At 44.6% G+C, this 21,593-nt stretch overlaps 1 protein-coding gene across 10 annotated transcripts in view; it reads left to right on the forward strand.

Annotated features, from left to right (window-relative positions):
* Positions 1 to 10,729: 10,729 nt before the first annotated feature.
* PARD3B (par-3 family cell polarity regulator beta) overlaps positions 10,730 to 21,593 on the forward strand; it is a 602,621-nt gene continuing 591,757 nt past the window's right edge. For all 10 annotated transcript variants that reach the window (XM_073306519.1, XM_073306526.1, XM_073306522.1 and 7 more), the window contains exon 1: positions 10,730 to 11,381. In XM_073306519.1, the coding sequence (XP_073162620.1) occupies positions 11,262 to 11,381 (120 nt within the window). In that variant the 5' untranslated portion in view covers positions 10,730 to 11,261. The remainder of the gene's footprint in view (positions 11,382 to 21,593) is intronic.

A 21,593-nucleotide genomic window follows, 5' to 3' on the forward strand; every position in this document is an offset into this window, starting at 1 on the left:
CAGGATCACAATGGGCATTTTGACTTCCCCTACGGTGATCTTCTGGTCCAGGAAGAAGGTCCCTGTTTGCAGCTTCCTGTTCAGGCCAGTGTTTTGAAAGATGCGTGCATCATGCACCTTTCCGGACTGGCCTGTGTTAATGTCCGTGAAATGTCCACGGTGATCCACAAGTGCCTGGAGAACCATTGAGAAATACCCCTTCCGATTAACGTACTCTGTGGCTAGGTGGTCTGGTGCCAGCACTGGAATATGTATGCCATCTTTTGCCCCTCCACAGTTAAACAAGCCCATGTGTGCAAAGCCATCCACAGTACCACACACATTGCCCAGAGTCATGGTCTTTCAGACCAGGATGCAAATAATGTACCTGCACACTTCCGTCAACACGAGTCCAATGGTCGACTTTCCCACTCCGAACTGGATAGCGACAGATTGGTAGCAGTCTGGAGTGGCCAGCTTCCACAGTGCAATCACCACGCACTTCTCCAGCGACAGGGCAGCTCTCATTCTCATGTCCCTGAGCCGCAGGGCTGGGGCGAGCTCATGACACAGTCTCATGAATGTGGCTTTCCTCATCCAAAAGTTCTGCAGCCACTGCTCGTCCTCAGTTGTGCATAGACGATGTGATCCCACCACTCAGTACGTGTTTCCTGAGCCCAAAAGCAGCGTTCCATTGTGGTCAGCACCTCCGTGAATGCCACAAGCAATCTCGTGTCATAGCTACTACACGTGGTGAGATTAATGTCCAACTGCTCTTGCCTTTGTAGTTTAAGGAATAACTCCACTGCCACTTGTGACGTGTTGGTGAGAGTGAGCAGAATATGGTCAACGGTGCGGGATCCATTCCTGCAGCCCGAAGAGGCAGAGCGCGCAGTACACAAACGTTGAAAGATGGCGTCAAATGTGGACGGAAGTACAGGGATTGCTGGGATGCGAAGCAATGCCTCATGGGGCATTGGGACAGGACTCAGAATGCTCCACGACCCCCTCCGCCTTCCCACAACTCATAGCAGCAAAAGAGGAAGAGGTGCTCGGTGGGCTAGCTGCCCAGAGTGCACCACTCTGAATACTGCTGCAAGTGTCACAAGTGTGAACATGCTATTGCGCAGGCAGCTGACAGTGTGAACACACAACAGTGGTTTCCCTTCAGTGCTCTCTGAGCGGCGCGGTAACTCTGCCAGTGTAAACATACCCTAAATGAAAACTTCATCTAGTTCAGCTTTTTAAAAAACCTAAACAAACGGCAAAAGGTTAACACTGACTCCCTGTCCCATAATTACCACCCACTCCCCTTCTACAGATTTTTAAGCTGTGGGTGTCAAATGTGTATCTCATCCATAGGTGCTGGATGCTTTGGAATCCTTAAGTGCAGCTTGGATGAATAACTTTTTCCAGGGAATCAATTTCCCCAGTGAGAGGACTTTGATCATTCCTATAACAATTATCATTCCTGTAAATATTGGGCCTGATTGATCATACGCACACATTTACAAAGCTTGCAGTACTTCTATTTTTTCAGTGGTGGTTTTAAATGATTTGTCTTTGTTTTCAAGTTCTAAAATGCCCCTGTCTTGTGGTAGACACTCCAGATTTAATAGACAGTTGTGCAAAACCTGGTAGTTTCAGTTCACAAGGAATTTGTGTGACTCTTTTCTTTGTTATATGCAGTGTTGTAGTCGTGTTGGTCCCAGGATATTAGAGGGACAAGGTGAGTGAGGTACTTTATTTTATTGGACCAACTTCTGTTGGTGAAAAGAGACAAAAGCTGGTCCAATAAAAGATATTACCTCACCCACTTTGTCTCTCCTTGCTCTGTGTCCGTTGCCTGAGTTCATGTGGCTTTACCACCATCACCTCATCCCCAAGTTTCACTTTGAGTTTCTTTGAACCTCAAAATCAAATAGTTTTGGCCTGGTTTCATTGTGATTTCCATCTGATACTGTAATTTGGTTCAGGATAGATGAAACAAATTTTGAGCAATCTGAGAACATAGACTGCATTTTGAGACTGTAATTTGAGTTGATTGGGGTTTCATTTTGCATAGCTGTGCTTATAGTTCCCTTGTGTTGTATTGTGTGTTTAATGTGTATGATTCATATTTTGGTGCTGTGGTATGTACAATGTTTTATGTGTTACGGTATATGTGTTGTGGTGTTTTCTGGTATCTTTGTTATGGTTTGCTAAGCTATGTGGTGTGTTATGGTATGCTGTAATTAGTATGATGTTTCTGGTGTATGCTGTGTAGTTAGACGGGCAGAATTCATTTTTGCAAAGAATGTCAGTGGAGAATATCTGTTTATTTTTAAGGATTTATTGTTTTACATTTTCACAGTTATGCAACATTATGGGTTTTAAACATTTTAATTTTTTTAGAGAGCTAAATTTTCATAGTTATGAAAATGTTGGAGGGGGGGGGGGTTGGATCATTATTTTTTGACAGTAGACACTAAGATTCAAAAAGTTAAATATTTATAACCATTAAAACAATAATGCCTGGTCTACACTACCCAGTCAGGTCAACATAAGCTGCCTTAAGTCAACCTAACTCTGTCAGTTTCTCCACTGCAATGGTGCTCCCACCGATGTAAGTCACCCACTCTCTTCCGATGTAAGTCACCCACTCTCTTGACTTAAGCTATGTCTACAACTGAACGACAAAACTTTTGTCTTTCAGAGGTGTTACAAAAACACACCCCTGGAAAGACAAAAGTTTTGCCAAGGGCAAGCGCCAGTGTGAACAGCTCTTTGTTGGCAGGAGTGCTTCCCTGCCAACAATGCTAACGCTTGTCGGGGGTGGAAGTTTTTTCTCCGTAGGAGAGCAGAAAAACAGCAGCTACACTGCATGCCTTTTAGCGATCTGTAGGAACATAGCCCTGTTGCTAAAAGCTACGTAGTGTAGACATATCCTGAATAACTCCACCTCTATGAGAGGCATAGTGTTTAGGTCGATGTAGTTAGTGCGATGCAGTGTCCTTGCAGAAGTGCGTATTCACCCACGAAAGCTTATGCTCCAATATGTCTGTTAGCCTATAAGGTGCCACAGGACTCTTTGCCACTTTTACAGATCCAGACTAACGCGACTACCCCTCTGATACTTTATATCACCTCTGGCTGTCAGATGGGCACTGGGCTCACAGCTGGAGGCCCCCCGCCACCCCTGGCACCAACAGCCCAAGCTGTTATCCTGGCGCGTGGCTCACGGTGGGAGCACCCCCCTGCCCTGGGGCTGACAGCCTGAACTGTGACCCTGGTCTGGGGCTCAGTTTTACAGCAGGGAGCCTACCAGCAGTGAAATTGACATTCTTGTCAGTTTTATGGCTGCTATTATTTCACATTTCATCTCTGGCTGTCATCCCTGGGGAGGGGGGCTCCAGCTGTGAGCACCATGCAGGGCTGACAGCCAGAGACGAAATGTGTTGTATGTGGCTTGTGGTGTATTATGGTGTGTGATATGCTGCTGGATGATGTGTGATGGTGTGTAAGATGCGCCATATGGTTTGTTACACTGTGGTATGGTATGTATATACATTCTTTGCTGAACAGTGTGTGTGGAATGGAGTGTAGTGTGTGCAATATGCTATGGTGAATAGCATGGTGTCTTCTGTGCTGTGGTGAACTCTGTGTGTGGTGTATACTATGTTGTGTGGTGAGATGCCGTGTGGTGTATGCTGTGGCACATGTGGTGTGAGATGCTGTATGGAGTATGCTATGGTGTGTGCGCTAAAGCGTGAGATGCTGATTTGTGTGTTTTGTATACTGTGGCATGTGTTGTGTGAGATGTTGCGGTGTATGTGGTCTATGCTGTGATGTGTAGCTGTGTGGGATGTGTGACCTATGCTGTAGGGTGTAGTACTGTGGTGTGTGGTGTGTAGCAGTGTGGTGTGTGGTGGGTACAGTGGTGCTGTGTGTGGGATCTGTGCTGTGAGGTGTAGCCTTGTGGGGTGTAGCTGTGTGTGATCTGTGCTGTGGGTTGTAGCTGTGTGCGATCTGTGCAGTGTAGCTGTGTGGAGTATAGCTGTGTGTGATCTTTGTGGTGGGGTGCAGCTGTGCGGGGTGTGAAGTGTAGGTTTGATGTGTAGCCGTGTGTGATCTGTGCGGTGGGGTGTAGCTGTGCGGGGTGTGAGGTGTAGCTGTGTGTGATCTGTGTGGTGGGGTGTAGCTGTGCGGGGTGTGAGGTGTAGTTGTGCGTGATCTGTTTGGTAGGATGTAGCTGTGTGGTGAGGTGTAGCTGTGTGTGATCTATGTGGGGTGTGAGGTGTAGCTGTGTGTGATCTGTGCAGCAAGGTGTAGCTGTGCAAGGTGTGAGGTGTAGCTGTGTGATCTGTTTGGCGGGGTGTGAGGTGGAGCTGTGTGTGAACTGTTTGGCGGGGGTATAGCTGTGCGATGGGGTGTGAGGTGTAGTTGTGTGTGATCTGTGCAGCAGGGTGGAGCTGTGTGGGGTGTGAGGTGGAGCTGTGTGTGATCTGTGTGCGGTCTGAAGTGTAGCTGTGCGGGGAGTGAGGGGTAGCTGTGTGTGATCTGTGCGGGGTGTAGCTGTATGCGAGGTGTAGCTGTGAGGGTGTGTGTGAGGTGTACTGTGTGTGATCTGTGCAGGGGTGTGTGAGGTGTAGCTGTGTGGTGGGGTGTGAGGTGTAGCTGTGTGTTATCTGTGCGGGGGGGTGAGGTGTAGCTGTGCAGGGGTGTGTGAGGTGTACTGTGTGTGATCTGTACAGGGTGTAGCTGTGTGTGATCTGTGTGGAGTGTGTGTGAGGTGTAGCTATGCAGGGGTGTGTGAGGTGTACTGTGTGTGATCTGTGCAGGGATGTATGAGGTGTAGCTGTGTGTGATCTGTACAGGGTGTAGCTGTGTGTGATCTGTGCGGGGTGTGTGTGAGGTGTAGCTGTGTGGCGGGGTGTGAGGTGTACTGTGTGTGATCTGTACAGGGTGTAGCTGTGTGTGATCTGTGTGGGGTGTAGCTGTGCATGATCTCTGCAGGGGTGTGTGAGGTGTAGCTGTGAGGGGGTGTGTGAGGTGTGCTGTGTGTGATCTGTGCGGTGGGGGTGTGAGGTGTAGCTGTGTGTGATCTGTGCGGTGGGGTGTGTAGCTGTGCAGGGGTGTGTGAGGTGTACTGTGTGTGATCTGTGCAGGGGTGTGTGAGGTGTAGCTGTGTGGCGGGGTGTGAGGTGTACCTGTGTGTGATCTGTGTGGTGGGGTGTGAGGTGTAGCTGTGTGTGATCTGTGCAGGGGTGTGTGTGAGGTGTAGCTGTGCGGGGGTGTGTGAGGTGTACTGTGTATGATCTGTGTGGCGGGGTGTGAGGTGTAGCTGTGTGTGCTCTGTGCGGGGTGTGAGGTGTAGCTGTGCAGCGGAGTGTGAGTTGTACTGTGTGTGATCTGTGCGGGGTGTAGCTGTGTGTGATCTGTGTGAGGTATAGCTGTGTGTGATCTGTGCAGGGTGTGAGGTGTAGCTGTGCGGGGGTGTGTGTGAGATGTACTGTGTGTGATTGACAGACCCAGAAGAGTACCCAGAAGTTACCTACTACAGGACAGGCCCAACAAAGAAAATAACAGAACGCCACTAGTCATCACCTTCAGCCCCCAACTAAAACCTCTCCAACGCATCATCAAGGATCTACAACCTATCCTGAAGAACGATCCATCACTCTCACAAATCTTGGGAGACAAGCCAGTCCTTGCTTACAGGCAGCCCCCCAACCTGAAGCAAATACTTACCAGCAACCACATACCACACAACAAAATCACTAACCCAGGAACCTATCCTTGCAACAAAGCCCGTTGCCAACTGTGTCCACATATCTATTCAGGGGACACCATCATAGGGCCTCATCACATCAGCCACACTATCAGAGGCTCGTTCACCTGCACATCCACCAATGTGATATATGCCACCATGTGCCAGCAATGCCCCTCTGCCATGTACATCGGTCAAACTGGACAGTCTCTACGTAAAAGAATAAATGGACACAAATCAGATGTCAAGAATCATAACATTCAAAAACCAGTTGTAGAACACTTCAATCTCTCTGGTCACTCGATTACAGACCTAAAAGTGGCAATTCTTCAACAAAAAAAACTTCAAAACCAGATGCCAACGAGAGACTGCTGAATTGGAATTAATTTGCAAACTGGATACAATTAACTTAGGCTTGAATAGAGACTGGGACTGGATGGGTCATTACACAAAATTATTTCCCCATGTTTATTCCCCCCCCCCTCCTGCTGTTAATAGCTCACCTTAAGTGATCACTCTGGTTACAATGTGTATGGTAACACCCATTGTTTCATGTTCTCTATGTATATAAATCTCCCCACTGTATTTTAAACTGCATGCATCCGATGAAGTGAGCTGTAGCTCTCGAAAGCTTATGTTCAAATAAATTGGTTAGTCTCTACGGTGCCACAAGTACTCCTTTTCTTTTTGTGAATACAGACTAACACCACTGCTACTCTGAAACCTGTGTGTGATCTGTGCGGGGGGGCGGTGGGTGAGGTATAGCTGTGCAGGGTGTGTGAGGTGTAGCTGTGTGTGATCTGTGTGTGATCTGTGCGGGGAGGCGGTGAGGTGTAGCTGTGAGGGGCTGTGTGAGGTGTACTGTGTGTGATCTGTGTGTGGGTGTGTGAGGTGTAGCTGTGTGTGATCTGTGCGGGGGTGTGTGAGGTGTAGCTGTGTGTGATCTGTGTGGGGGGGTATGTGAGGTGTAGCTGTGTGTGATCTGTGCGGGGGGGGTATGTGAGGTGTAGCTGTGTGTGATCTGTGCGGGGTGTGTGTGTGAGGTGTAGCTGTGTGTGATCTGTGCGGGGGGGGTATGTGAGGTGTAGCTGTGTGTGATCTGTGCGGGGTGTGTGTGTGAGGTGTAGCTGTGTGTGATCTGTGCGGGGGGTGTGAGGTGTAGCTGTGTGTGATCTGTGCAGAGTGTAGCTGTGTGTGATCTGTGCGGGGGGGGTATGTGAGGTGTAGCTGTGTGTGATCTGTGCGGAGGGGGGTATGTGAGGTGTAGCTGTGTGTGATCTGTGCGGGGGGGGTATGTGAGGTGTAGCTGTGTGTGATCTGTGCGGGGGGGGGTATGTGAGGTGTAGCTGTGTGTGATCTGTGCGGAGGGGGGTATGTGAGGTGTAGCTGTGTGTGATCTGTGCGGGGGGGGTATGTGAGGTGTAGCTGTGTGTGATCTGTGCGGGGGGGGTATGTGAGGTGTAGCTGTGTGTGATCTGTGCGGGGGGGGGTATGTGAGGTGTAGCTGTGTGTGATCTGTGCGGGGGGGGTATGTGAGGTGTAGCTGTGTGTGATCTGTGCGGGGGGGGTATGTGAGGTATAGCTGTGTGTGATCTGTGCAGGGTGTGAGGTGTAGCTGTGCGGGGGTGTGTGTGAGATGTACTGTGTGTGATTGACAGACCCAGAAGAGTACCCAGAAGTTACCTACTACAGGACAGGCCCAACAAAGAAAATAACAGAACGCCACTAGTCATCACCTTCAGCCCCCAACTAAAACCTCTCCAACGCATCATCAAGGATCTACAACCTATCCTGAAGAACGATCCATCACTCTCACAAATCTTGGGAGACAAGCCAGTCCTTGCTTACAGGCAGCCCCCCAACCTGAAGCAAATACTTACCAGCAACCACATACCACACAACAAAATCACTAACCCAGGAACCTATCCTTGCAACAAAGCCCGTTGCCAACTGTGTCCACATATCTATTCAGGGGACACCATCATAGGGCCTCATCACATCAGCCACACTATCAGAGGCTCGTTCACCTGCACATCCACCAATGTGATATATGCCACCATGTGCCAGCAATGCCCCTCTGCCATGTACATCGGTCAAACTGGACAGTCTCTACGTAAAAGAATAAATGGACACAAATCAGATGTCAAGAATCATAACATTCAAAAACCAGTTGTAGAACACTTCAATCTCTCTGGTCACTCGATTACAGACCTAAAAGTGGCAATTCTTCAACAAAAAAAACTTCAAAACCAGATGCCAACGAGAGACTGCTGAATTGGAATTAATTTGCAAACTGGATACAATTAACTTAGGCTTGAATAGAGACTGGGACTGGATGGGTCATTACACAAAATTATTTCCCCATGTTTATTCCCCCCCCCCCTCCTGCTGTTAATAGCTCACCTTAAGTGATCACTCTGGTTACAATGTGTATGGTAACACCCATTGTTTCATGTTCTCTATGTATATAAATCTCCCCACTGTATTTTAAACTGCATGCATCCGATGAAGTGAGCTGTAGCTCTCGAAAGCTTATGTTCAAATAAATTGGTTAGTCTCTACGGTGCCACAAGTACTCCTTTTCTTTTTGTGAATACAGACTAACACCACTGCTACTCTGAAACCTGTGTGTGATCTGTGCGGGGGGGCGGTGGGTGAGGTATAGCTGTGCAGGGTGTGTGAGGTGTAGCTGTGTGTGATCTGTGTGTGATCTGTGCGGGGAGGCGGTGAGGTGTAGCTGTGAGGGGCTGTGTGAGGTGTACTGTGTGTGATCTGTGTGTGGGTGTGTGAGGTGTAGCTGTGTGTGATCTGTGCGGGGGTGTGTGAGGTGTAGCTGTGTGTGATCTGTGTGGGGGGGTATGTGAGGTGTAGCTGTGTGTGATCTGTGCGGGGGGGGTATGTGAGGTGTAGCTGTGTGTGATCTGTGCGGGGTGTGTGTGTGAGGTGTAGCTGTGTGTGATCTGTGCGGGGGGGGTATGTGAGGTGTAGCTGTGTGTGATCTGTGCGGGGTGTGTGTGTGAGGTGTAGCTGTGTGTGATCTGTGCGGGGGGTGTGAGGTGTAGCTGTGTGTGATCTGTGCAGAGTGTAGCTGTGTGTGATCTGTGCGGGGGGGGTATGTGAGGTGTAGCTGTGTGTGATCTGTGCGGAGGGGGGTATGTGAGGTGTAGCTGTGTGTGATCTGTGCGGGGGGGGTATGTGAGGTGTAGCTGTGTGTGATCTGTGCGGGGGGGGTATGTGAGGTGTAGCTGTGTGTGATCTGTGCGGGGGGGGTATGTGAGGTGTAGCTGTGTGTGATCTGTGCGGAGGGGGGTATGTGAGGTGTAGCTGTGTGTGATCTGTGCGGGGGGGGTATGTGAGGTGTAGCTGTGTGTGATCTGTGCGGGGGGGGGTATGTGAGGTGTAGCTGTGTGTGATCTGTGCGGGGGGGGGTATGTGAGGTGTAGCTGTGTGTGATCTGTGCGGGGGGGGTATGTGAGGTGTAGCTGTGTGTGATCTGTGCGGGGGGGGGTATGTGAGGTGTAGCTGTGTGTGATCTGTGCGGGGGGGGTATGTGAGGTGTAGCTGTGTGTGATCTGTGCGGGGGGGGTATGTGAGGTGTAGCTGTGTGTGATCTGTGCGGGGGGGGTATGTGAGGTGTAGCTGTGTGTGATCTGTGCGGGGGGGGTATGTGAGGTGTAGCTGTGTGTGATCTGTGCGGGGGGTGTGAGGTGAAGCTGTGTGTGATCTGTGCAGAGTGTAGCTGTGTGTGATCTGTGCGGGGGGGGGTATGTGAGGTGTAGCTGTGTGTGATCTGTGCGGGGGGGGTATGTGAGGTGTAGCTGTGTGTGATCTGTGCGGGGGGTGTGAGGTGTAGCTGTGTGTGATCTGTGCAGAGTGTAGCTGTGTGTGATCTGTGCGGGGGGGGGTATGTGAGGTGTAGCTGTGTGTGATCTGTGCGGGGGGGGTATGTGAGGTGTAGCTGTGTGTGATCTGTGCGGAGGGGGGTATGTGAGGTGTAGCTGTGTGTGATCTGTGCGGGGGGGGTATGTGAGGTGTAGCTGTGTGTGATCTGTGCGGGGGGGGTATGTGAGGTGTAGCTGTGTGTGATCTGTGCGGGGGGGGTATGTGAGGTGTAGCTGTGTGTGATCTGTGCAGGGGGGGTATGTGAGGTGTAGCTGTGTGTGATCTGTGCGGGGGGGGTATGTGAGGTGTAGCTGTGTGTGATCTGTGCGGGGGGGGGTATGTGAGGTGTAGCTGTGTGTGATCTGTGCGGGGGGGGTATGTGAGGTGTAGCTGTGTGTGATCTGTGCGGGGGGGGGTATGTGAGGTGTAGCTGTGTGTGATCTGTGCGGGGGGGGTATGTGAGGTGTAGCTGTGTGTGATCTGTGCGGGGGGGTATGTGAGGTGTAGCTGTGTGTGATCTGTGCGGGGGGGTATGTGAGGTGTAGCTGTGTGTGATCTGTGCGGGGGGGGGTATGTGAGGTGTAGCTGTGTGTGATCTGTGCGGGGGGGGGTATGTGAGGTGTAGCTGTGTGTGATCTGTGCGGGGGGTGTGAGGTATAGCTGTGCGGGGGGCGGCGGGGGGTGTGAGGTGTAGCTGTGCGGGGGTGGGTGTGTGTGAGGTGTAGCTGTGTGTGATCTGTGCGGGGGGGGGTATGTGAGGTGTAGCTGTGTGTGATCTGTGCGGGGGGTGTGAGGTATAGCTGTGCGGGGGGCGGCGGGGGGTGTGAGGTGTAGCTGTGCGGGGGTGGGTGTGTGTGAGGTGTAGCTGTGTGTGATCTGTGCGGGGGGGGGGTATGTGAGGTGTAGCTATGCGGGGTGTGTGTGTGAGTGTGTGTGTGTGAGGTGTACTGTGTCTGACCCGCGCCGGGGACCCGGTTGCCGTGGTGCCGCAGGCCCTGCAGCCAGTCGCTGCGGCCCCTTTAAGAGCCGGAGCCGGGCGCGCGGGCCAGGCCCAGCTGCGAGCGCAGGAGCCGGCACAAAGTTTTCCCCTCACGGCTCCGGGGCGCGGCGGCGGCCCGGGCGGCGGCGGCGGCGGCACCGAGCGCGCGCGGGGGCCGGGGGCCGCCGGTAGGAGCCGCCCCGGCATGCGGAAGAGCCGCGGCCGCCGCATCCCCGAGCTCGGCCCGGGCTTCCCTTGAGAGCCAAGCGGGGGCCGCGCCGGAGAGAGCCGCCTGCCAGGGCCCTTCCCAGCCCCCGGCGAGAGACTCCGCGCCTGGGGCCGGCCCCCGTTCGCGCCTGGGGCCTCCGGCTGGGTTCCCCGGTGCCCGCTGTGCCCTTGTCCTGAGCGCCCCAGGGAGGCCGGGGGTGTGGTTAGTGGCCCTCTCCTCGCCCTGCCCCCGGGGCCGCCGTGGGGCCCTCACCCCCCAGAGCCTGGGCCAGGCACCTGCTCCTGACAGCGGGACTCGCGCCCTTGCCCGGGGGGGCTGGGCTTGTCTGGAGGTGTGTTGTGACTTCCTGCCCCACGGTTTCAGGGACGCGCTTCCCACCTCCTGCTCCTCGGCCTGCTCTTTGTCACCCTTGTTTTAATGAGCGGTTGGGGTGAGTGGCTGAGATGAAAGTGACTGTTTCGTTTGGGAAGACGGGGATTGTGGTCCCCTGTAAGGATGGGCGGCTCCGTGTCAGAGACTTGACCCAGCAGGCTCTTCAGAGATTCCTCAAAACCAAAGAAAAGGTAAGGAAGATAAAAACTCACCATATCCACTTCACACCAAGATCACTTAAGAACAGGGCACCTTTAAACCAGACGGTCTGTTTATAGAGGCGCCTCTATGTACCTGTAATGTATATATCTTATTAGTACCCCAAGTATAAGGCTGTTGTTTTTTTTAAGGTGTAAATTTTGCAGTTGGTGACTTCACAGCTGAAATAGTAGGTGGATACCAGTGGGATGCTGAATCTGCAGGTCCAGAATGAGATGCAGCACAGTCGCTGAAGAACAGAACTACTCTATTTTGAAATAGAAGTTGGGGTTCAGTAGTTATTGTAATAAATAAGGACTAGAAGTCAGAGCTTGGTGGACTAGTGTTGTGAACAACTCTGCCAAAAAGTTGCATGAACAGTTGATATAGACAAGCTAAAAATGTGTTCCCTTTTGTTACAGTGGCTTCCTTGAAATGTGTAAAGTTTCTTGTATTTTAGGTTGTATGCTGTGCTACGGATGCTGTGCCACAAACATAACTTATATATCTACAATAAAGTCGACATAGTATGGTTGGACTTTGGTTCAGACCTTATGATCCTAGGGACACCGCATGAATAGAGGTGCCACTTTTCAGATGAATGTTGATCAAGGCTTCTTTTACCTGGGTCTGGTTGCAATTAAAAATAGTAGGACTGGCCAGTGAATCAGTTCAGTATGGTACTGATTAATAGTTTCTGTTCAAAGACCTGATTTTGCAAACACTTATTCAGATGAATAGTTTGTTACTTCATTGAGACTGCTCACATGAGTAAGGGCTTGCAGGATTGGATCTTCAGAGAGTGAAGGAGATCTGAGTGCTAAAGGGCAACCCATGAGACTTGATTATCTCTGTTGCTGACTCATTCTGTGACTTTGGGCAAATCATATGACTTCTCTGCCTTTGTTTTTCTCGTGTAAAAATGGGATTATAATATTTACCATCCCTTCACAAGAGTGTTTTGAATATTAATGTATGAAAACGTCTGCTGAAGTGCTAACTTTCTTACTGTACAAATCTGTATTAACTGTGGTAGTTACAGTGACTTCCATGTTTCCCTACACAAGCGCCTGTAGTGCTTTGCCTATCATGTAAAATACTTTCCTAAGTGAGATACTGTATAAAACAGTACTATATTCTTTCTCTCCATACTGGTACACTGTCTCTGTGTGTGTATATCACTACTGTAAACTGAATCAGCTGAGGATTAAATATTGTCATAATAGTGTTATGGAAATTAGCAAATATTATTTAGGCTGTGGGCCATCAGGATGCTTCAAACTGTCCAAATATGCATACACTTTGCTGAGGTTTTATAAGAAGCAAAATGACTTTTGGCCTTGGTAAACTTTTAAAAAAAAAAAATATTGAATTCAGCTCTCTCCTTATGGCAGTGAAGTTTGGACTAAAGTGCTGAGCCATCTGAACAACTAATGAGGAAAGCTTTAAGGTGACCGCAGAGAGAGCACAAGCCAAATTTTGCAGGTGTGTAAAGAAGGACCAAAAGAAACAAGCGGGGAAAAAACCTTATTCTAGAACTGCATATCCTGGCTAGTCTAGAAGTCTTGCTGTCGTGGCTGGAGAATTAATGAAGGCTGAACAACTGAGTGGAACAAGTGTTCAGAATGAAGGCTGAACAACTGAGTGGAAAGGAATTTTTAGCCAGACTGTCACATTGTTTTGTTTGTTAATACCTAACTAGTTAATCAAGTGAGACAAGGTGGATGAGGTGATATCTTGTATTGGACCAACTTCTGTTGGGGTGAGAGAGACAAGCTTTCGAGCTTACACAGAACTCTATCTCTCTAGTATCCTGGGACCAGCATGGCTATAACAACACTGTATATAGTTAAGTAATGTTTCAAGAAAAGGAATTTTTTTGTTAACGATTCAACACCTCTACCCCCTTATATTAAGGTGTGAGAACTGACACTATATACCTCTGAAACATCCAGTAGGTTCTTCAGCCAGTCTTGGGGAAAACCAGACATTGCATTCTTGATATTTCTAAGAGAAAACGAAGCAGAATCTGTTCTCACACTTCTCATCTCTTAAACTTTTCAGGCTCTCTTTATACATCATAAGGAAACCAAAAAGGGCACAAGCCCAGTTTATTTTAAAACTCTGGTGAGTAATTTGAAACTACAGTTAATACACATAATGGAAAAATCAAAAGAAAACAACATAAGAGGCTCAAACAGTAAATACTGAGCAGATTTGGATTTAAATCTCTAATTCAGTGGCTGAGATTTTGGTGTGTGCCTTTTCTAGTTCACCTTGAGTTGCACAGTAAAATTTCTATGCACTTCTTTGAATAGCTGGTTTCTGGCAAATCTTATTGGCTATCTTACACCTTAATGCAAAATATTAGGTAACTTCAGTTTATTTAGCTAACTGTCATTGGAGGTTGTACTATTAGAAGAATTCTAAAGAATCATTACTGTTGTATTTTGGCTTGTTTAATTATACAGTATCTTGAATTCACTAACAATTCTAGTGGCCCTGTGCTTTTGTTTGTTCATTGTCTAACATGGGTGGATTAGGCCTGTTATCACTTTGTTCCCAATTTAAAAAAAGTAATTAATACACTTACAGATATTAACATTAGTAAAAACTGGATATATACTGGGACTCTGTACCACTAGTCACTACCTGAAATCTGCTGTAAAGTATGGGTATATTATACATATGAATTTCTAATAGGTTTGTTATTAAAGATGTTTACTGACTTAAGTTTAAAAAATATGTATTTAGAATGTTTAGATCACTTTATTTGGACTGAAGTTAGAGTATAGAATAATAGTGATAATACTTGAAAACTGCTTTTTATATGATTACTGGGTGTAAATAGTTTAAAATGTATAATGTCAAGTTGGGAAATTGGGATGAGAAAAGGGCCGGATGTAGTGATGGGATAGGGGAGGAGGAAAGTGGACCCAGGAAGGGAATGTACCAAAGTTTCAGAATGAGAAGTTTGGGAAGGAAGAGAGTTGGATAGGACAGACTTAGAGAAGAATTTTTATTTCTATTTTATTTATATAAATGTACTGTGATGCCATAGTTACAATACTCATAATATGTACATAAGGTTTTAATTCCATCTTGGGGGTTCTACTGATCTAAACAGAGAACTTGAACTTTGCATTTGTTTCTTATCTTGCCATATTCAGTTGATGGAATTCTAGCCTTTGATAAAGCTGAGGGTGTGGGAGTAGTATTCTTTTTATTTTGTATAATATTAGTCAAATTCATAATGGTCTCAAGAATTCAGCTCCTTGTTAAACTATGGTTTTATAATATTTGTGATAGGGCCAAAATTATACAGTAAATGGATAGCTATTCCACTTCAAAATGATTTTACAAATAAAATAGCTGAAAATCTTGGAGGCACTTTACTTGCTATAGCTTGCTGCATTTTATAACAAACTTGGACTAATCACATGGCAGACTCATGGCAAGATTTGACCATAAAGGCTCATTAACAGTTACTGTTAAGTCAGAATTATTTTATTTATCAGCTGAAAAGTCATGCAATAAGACAATTTTTCATTGTTGTGCATGAAGGTCAACTATTGGGACCGAATTCCCAATAAATCGGTGCAATTTTAAATGGTCAAACCTCTTGCTCTACATCCCGATTGACTCATCAGAGGTTAAAAAGAACTTTTCTGGACATTAAATTCTGCATAAAACATAGAGGTAAATTCTCTCCATGAAAATATCAGTTAAAAAAGGCTATTCTACTTAGGAATGTTATGTTCATGAAGGAGAGAATTCCAGATATTTTTGGAAAAAAAAAAAAGTGTGTGTGAGAGATTGGGGGAGTGGTGGGAGCAGGGGAGAGAATAAGAATTCTAGTACTCGTTTTCTTGAGAATCAAGATTTATTGTTCTGAGAAGACGTCTATTTTTGCTTCATCTCACTCAATATTTACCTCTCAAGTAAACAAATCTTCAGTAAAAGTCATTATCTGCTTTTGTTATTGTTTTGTAGTGTGTAAATTAAGGTTTCCTATGTGTAGTTATACGCAGTAGGACTAATAGCTCCACATAATCTTTCTTGCTGCGTTCATACCATCTCTTACTTAGCTACTCTTTGTTTAGATATTTCTACGATCTTAGGATATGTATTCATTGCACAGCTAACTTGAGTTACCTCTCTTGAGTTAGTCAAGCTCCAGTGAGAGAGGCCACACTGCAAAATAACGCTTGAGTTGCTGTGTCCATGCTGGTGCTGTTTGCGCTTGTTTGCAGTGCTAAGACTTCTAAGGGTAAATATCATCATGGTAAGTAAAACTGAGTGAAATTCTTTTGGACTTTTTTTTCATACCAAAGCATGTATCTGACTGAAACATTTTGCAAATTTGTGACAAATTTGCTGAAGTGTTTTACTTTATAACAAAAAACAAACAAACAAAAAAAACCCCAGACAAAAAACAGCACCTTAAAAAAAATCTAAATGTGTTTTGGCACTTTTTTAAAATTCAAATGTTTTTAATTCTGATGCAAAGTGAATTTTTTGTTTCAGGATATTCACGTTTCAGATAAAATTACTCTAACACTTAAAATGGTCAAAATCTAAATGAAATGTTTAGTTTGACCCTAAATAATTATCTCTTCCCCGCCGCCCCCGAATTGCCAGCAAATGGAAAATCTGTTATTTGCCTACCTCTAACAGTAACCCAAGTCAGTTTCTGAATTCTTTCCCAACGAGTTGGGGGAGAATTTGTCTATCTTTTCAGGGCACAGGGGGAATTCTAGGAAGGTACCGTAAGCACTCCAAACATTTGAGTTCTGTTAGCCTGTGTCTGGACTGCAGAGTGTTGGCGTTAGCAGCTGATGCGCTATGCTCACTTGAGTTTTAGCCAATTCCCACTTTGGTGCCAGCCTACTTGAGTTAAAAACCCAGTGCACTTGAATTAGAGGGAAGGAAGGAATTGAAGTTAGGGGCAATGCTTGAATTATGACTTGAGTTAATTTTGCGGTGAAGGCAATCCGTTAGTTAAGGCTGGACATTGAAACTTTAACTATAAATTTTTTTTGTCTTGTTAACTTTAAGTCAGACTTTCAATGGTATTTTAAAAACTTAAAAAATGATGAGTTTTTGTTCTCATGGATGTTCAGCAGCAAGGAACAGCAGTGAGCCTGGAGAATGCAATGTACAACAGCCCTTCTTCTAGATAAAGTGACATTTACTTTATCTCCCTTTGAAACAAAATTTACAGCATTCCTTTAAACTTTCTCACTTTCATAAAAGAACAGGCAAGTATGCAAAAGGGAAGAGCCTTGCATGTAGATATGATCATATTCTGTTTGAATGCATATCAGTCCTCCAAGATAGAAACATTTATGTTCTGTCATCAAAACAAAGATGGACTGTGTCCATAATCCGCTTCTCAAATCTGGGATCAGTTTTTAACCATTGGATGGTTCACTTGGCGGGACCACTTCAGAGGGTAACTAAATTGCTGTGCCAACTGAATACGTGGCTTCCGTCCTTGGAAAGCCTACTAGAGTGTCAGTTATGGTTTTGTGATATAGGTCCCCACTGATTAGAAACTATACCGAAAACACTAATTTGTTCAACAGTAGTAGTGGTAAACTCCTTGACTACCAAACTGGATATCAGTGACACTATATGAAGGCAATACAATGGTCATACATCTCTGATTGGACAGGAAATAGTGTTTATTAAATTATTTGTGTATTGTCAGCATTGTGCTCAAAGGTATTTAGAGGGTTAATGTTATAGGCTGACTATCTAAGTCACCTTCAATTTTTTGCTAATAAAATATTTCTCTCTGTTGTAACTTCATAAACCTATGTTCTCATGCCTGCCCCATAACATGACAATCACAGCTTTTGGAACAGTATGTGGCTGCTGCTAAGCAGCCAGCAGAAGGAGTACTAAATGTTCTTTTGCAGTTTCTTTAAAAACAGAAGCTTTAAAAAAAATATTTTGAACCAAAAGTCAGTATCTGACTTGCAAAAACAGTCCAGGTTTCCACAGATACTGAGGAAGATGTCAAAACGTAGAAAATAAACGGTGTTTTGCCCACTCTTCTGTTTGTTCAAGTGTTGTTTTTAATTTATGAGCAAAGTAGAAGGCGGTTATGTGACATGTATAATAGAGACAGAATATTAATGATAGTATTTGTACTGCTTGTTTCCACTTCCAGAAGTAGGTTTTAGCTTTTGTGGGCTCTTCCATGACCAGGTAGATTATGTGCCCTAAAATTGTTCATTCTTTTTACATTTTAATGCCATTTGTACTTATCCACAATCTGCTTTCTACATCAGGAATAATTTACATATTTCCAAGCTCTGGTTTTAAACACTCAGATTTTGTTTTTAAATTTTTCATCGCCATATCTATATTAACGTTCTCTTGTCCTCTTATTAACTGCAGTTCATTATCAAGTTTCTAATTTGTCTTTGGGACTTTGATATATATTTTTGTATGTGAAAATCATAATTAAGCTGTTCAGCATTCAAGTTTGCTCATTATGATAGCGCACTAATAAACTGGAGTATAATTTGATATATTAGATTTCTCATGTTATTATGGGTGACTGCTTGACAAGTATAGGATGAGAAGTCCTCTTCCAGATAATTAAGGGGAGAAAAAACCATATTATTTCACTAACCTCAGTATTAAACAGGAGTTCATACAGGGGTAACTTGACAATGGTATTGCTATTGCCAGTAATAGTGGGGAATATAACCTTCTGTGGCCTCCTTTTTTGAATCTTTTTAACACGCATGTAGGATTGGTTGAACTGAGGCACAAATTAGCCATTTGGAAGATTATTTCATGTTGACATTAGCTTTTTCTGTGACCAATGGTTTTGTTCTTCATTTTTTTTGTTTGAGTGCTAGTAAAGACGAACCCATTGATAAGCACAATTGCTGGAACTTCTTCAATGCTTTGTATTTAGACTAGCATCATAGTTAAGATAGTAAATCTTTCTTGACTGTTTAAAAACACTGGCTTTGGTATTTAAACAACACATTTGTGTGGGAATTTCTTTAGATGATGGTTTCATAGGAACAAAGATGCTTTTGATCTAGGGCTAACAGTATATTTTTTTATACAATTTTAAAATTGCTTCCATATCCTAGTGTATTCCTTTAATTTCCTCATAATTTAATTTATCTCTTTGATAAGATGTTACCAGAACTATTGTTTCTAATTGCTCTAGGACATCATTCCAATGCATAATTTTTTGGGGGCTGGGGGGAGGCAGAGGAGACATTTTAGCCATTTAATGTCAGAGGTATTCCGTCCTCAATTTTGCATAAAGTCTGCATTTTGATTAGTCTGATAACTGTCAATTTGCAAAGTTATAGCTAAAACTTAAACATTTTTTCTGTGCAACAGTTTATGGAATAGCAATAATGGTTCCTGATGCCCTTCGTCACTCCCATTAATGCTGATATACGGTTAAGGCTTTTTTCCTGTTCCTTACCTGCCTATCATAGGTGTTTATAAGTTGGCTAGAAAAACTGCCTTTGTGCTGAAAATCAAACTTGTCATACAACATACAAGATGTTGTTCTGTAGGGTTTTCTTTACTTTAACTTAAAAAATAAAAGATCTTGCACTTTTCAGGTTTGATTAGTAAACAGAGAGAACAGGTTATTGGCTTAAGTTAATATTGAGTGCCTTGCTTAAAACATACAGGCATCAGGTAATCTATCAAAGAAGTAGAGATGGATGAAATTGATTAAAATGCAGTATGTCCATTCAGAGTGACCCACCCTGGAAATACTATAAATGTGTATGCTACATACATGATAATTCTAGGATCTATACATTAAATCTTGTTTATCAAATTCAAAGTGTTAAGAGTTGTCTGAAGTGTTTGAGAGCTCGACTAGAATACTAAGCTTCCTTCTAGAACTCCATTTTCAATATCTATTAGAGGGCTTCATAAAGTAGTACATGCTGATAGGTTGCAATTCACCCTTCATTTGGGTAAACAGCAGTAGAAACCAATCTAGTCTCAATTGATTTACAGAAGATACAGAGAGACAATTAGCGGGCAAAATTTCTATTATCCATTCACTTCTTCCAAATCAATGTGCACACACTCTCCACTGATTACTTGCTTTATCATCTTCAAAAAAGCTTCTGGCAAAGAATGGAATTGAAATAAATTGATCGAAACACTTATTTCCCACAAAGGGGGAATGTTTTTGCTTGTATAGAATATCAGTTTAACATGATTTCTAACAAGCAGTTGACAGTGACAGGCAGTATGTGTCCTATTGATATTGCATAAAATGCCAAACAACTCTTGGAAAAAGTGGCTAAAGTTACTTGCCAATAATAGTTTGTACTTTCTATGAAATATGCTTTCCCCCATATTTGTTCTGTATGGTGCAGCAATTGAATTGCACCATACTGTGCTGGGCCTTGCATCCTGCTGTTAAACCAACAGACGTCCTTCCACATGGAGCACAGCATTCTTCAGGCTTTCCTAATCAGTCTGATGCCATAAGAACTGCAGGTTTTGGTATAAACACCTGTCTTATCTAAAATATCCTCCAGTATCAATTAAAATGTCTGTCTGTCTTTTACCCTTAAAATAATGGTGCCAAAGGGCTATAGCAATCGATACAATGCAAAAGCTGTTTTCAGCTGTTTTCATACTTACACTCCTGCCCTTATAAATAGAAAGGCTCAATAACCTTTTCCTATTTCAAGACAGCTTTTTAAAATCAAGTACGGTTAGACTTGAACATCTTGATGATGAGAAACAAATTTTTGAATGCTAGTGAACACTCAGATCCATAAATTCACTAAAGAAAGGAAATTCCTTCAGGGAGCGAGTCTTTGAAAGTCAGTCTGTACAGTACTACTTATCCAGGTATCATGTCCGTGTATCATTCTTTCCTCTTCTTGGGCATGCACACTTTTCTGGTTGCTCTCTGTGGAACCTTTTGCCACTGGTGCTGGCACAGTTTGTATGTGGGGTGTGTGCTGAGAGCCATTGAACTGAACTGTAAACCCTCTATATGATGGAAACAACGTCAAGCCAGGGGGTGCAGGAGCACCCCTAGTTCCAGCACCTAGGCCGGTGGCTAACTTTTCATACAAAGTTACTTTAACTGTGAGGAAAGGAGAATTTACAATAGTAAAAACCAGTGATTGGATTCGAAGGGACTTCTGCATCATGCATCCTTCTTTAGGGCCCCCCCTTCCCCCAAAAAGTAAGACTTTTTTTTTTCCATAAATGTATATAATTTTTCCTTAGATACCTCTGGTGATTGTGCCTTACACAGGTAAACTACTGCAAAGTCTGATCTTATGATCCGTCTTTGCTCTTATCTAAGATAAAACTATCATTTCTGCACCATCATCAGTACTTGCATTAGAAGTGATGTCTGTTCATGTGGTGGCACTACCATACAAAACCTCACTTAATATTGCACCCTGTGATACTCCTGTGCTTTGAAGTCTAAACCAGTTGTTCTTTGGCTTCCCAAGGATAATGGTAGCAGCTGTTGCTGAATAGACCTTTATTTTTAATTAATAAAGTAAAATGTCATCAAATTTTTAAGACCAAAAAATGCGATCTGCTTGACTGCAAATGATATTTACAAGCAACAACAGACTCGCATCTAGGTTTCTCCTTCCTTTGCCCCTTTATGAAAGGTTGTCTTTGCAGGTTATTATGATTTTAAATGGCTGATTGTGGTTGTCTGCAGGTGAGTCAGAACTTCAGTGGTGGAATACTTGCTCCAAGTCTGTTGGATTGCAGCCTAAAGGACTTTGTTTGTTTTTGAGTAGCTATGCCACTGCTGTTTATGGAGGGAAATAAATCATTTGTTTTTCTATGTGAGGTGTTGACTAATGGAACTCTTCAGAGTGGTGGGTGTACTGACCAATTCAGAATGTCTACTATTTGTAAAGTGAAAATAATGACTTAATGAAGTACGTGCCAGTGTGACATATTTGTAAAGGTTGAGTTGACCTCAGAAGTTAGATGTTTTTCTCCCTGATTCTGTTTGTAATTTAAAAAAAAAAAATTAGGACCCTTTAACTTACTGAAATTTGAGGGGGACTCACTGATGAAGCCAGTTTTTTTTTATTTACCTAAACAGTTTTAAATATTACAGTAAGTTTAGGTGTTCATTTCAAATTTTAATTCCTCTAGCTCAGTGCTTCTCAAATTTATGACAAACATTTATTTTTAAAAAA

This window comes from Lepidochelys kempii, chromosome 11 (assembly GCF_965140265.1).
Source record: "Lepidochelys kempii isolate rLepKem1 chromosome 11, rLepKem1.hap2, whole genome shotgun sequence".
In the NCBI taxonomy this organism is placed as follows: Eukaryota; Metazoa; Chordata; order Testudines; family Cheloniidae; genus Lepidochelys; species Lepidochelys kempii.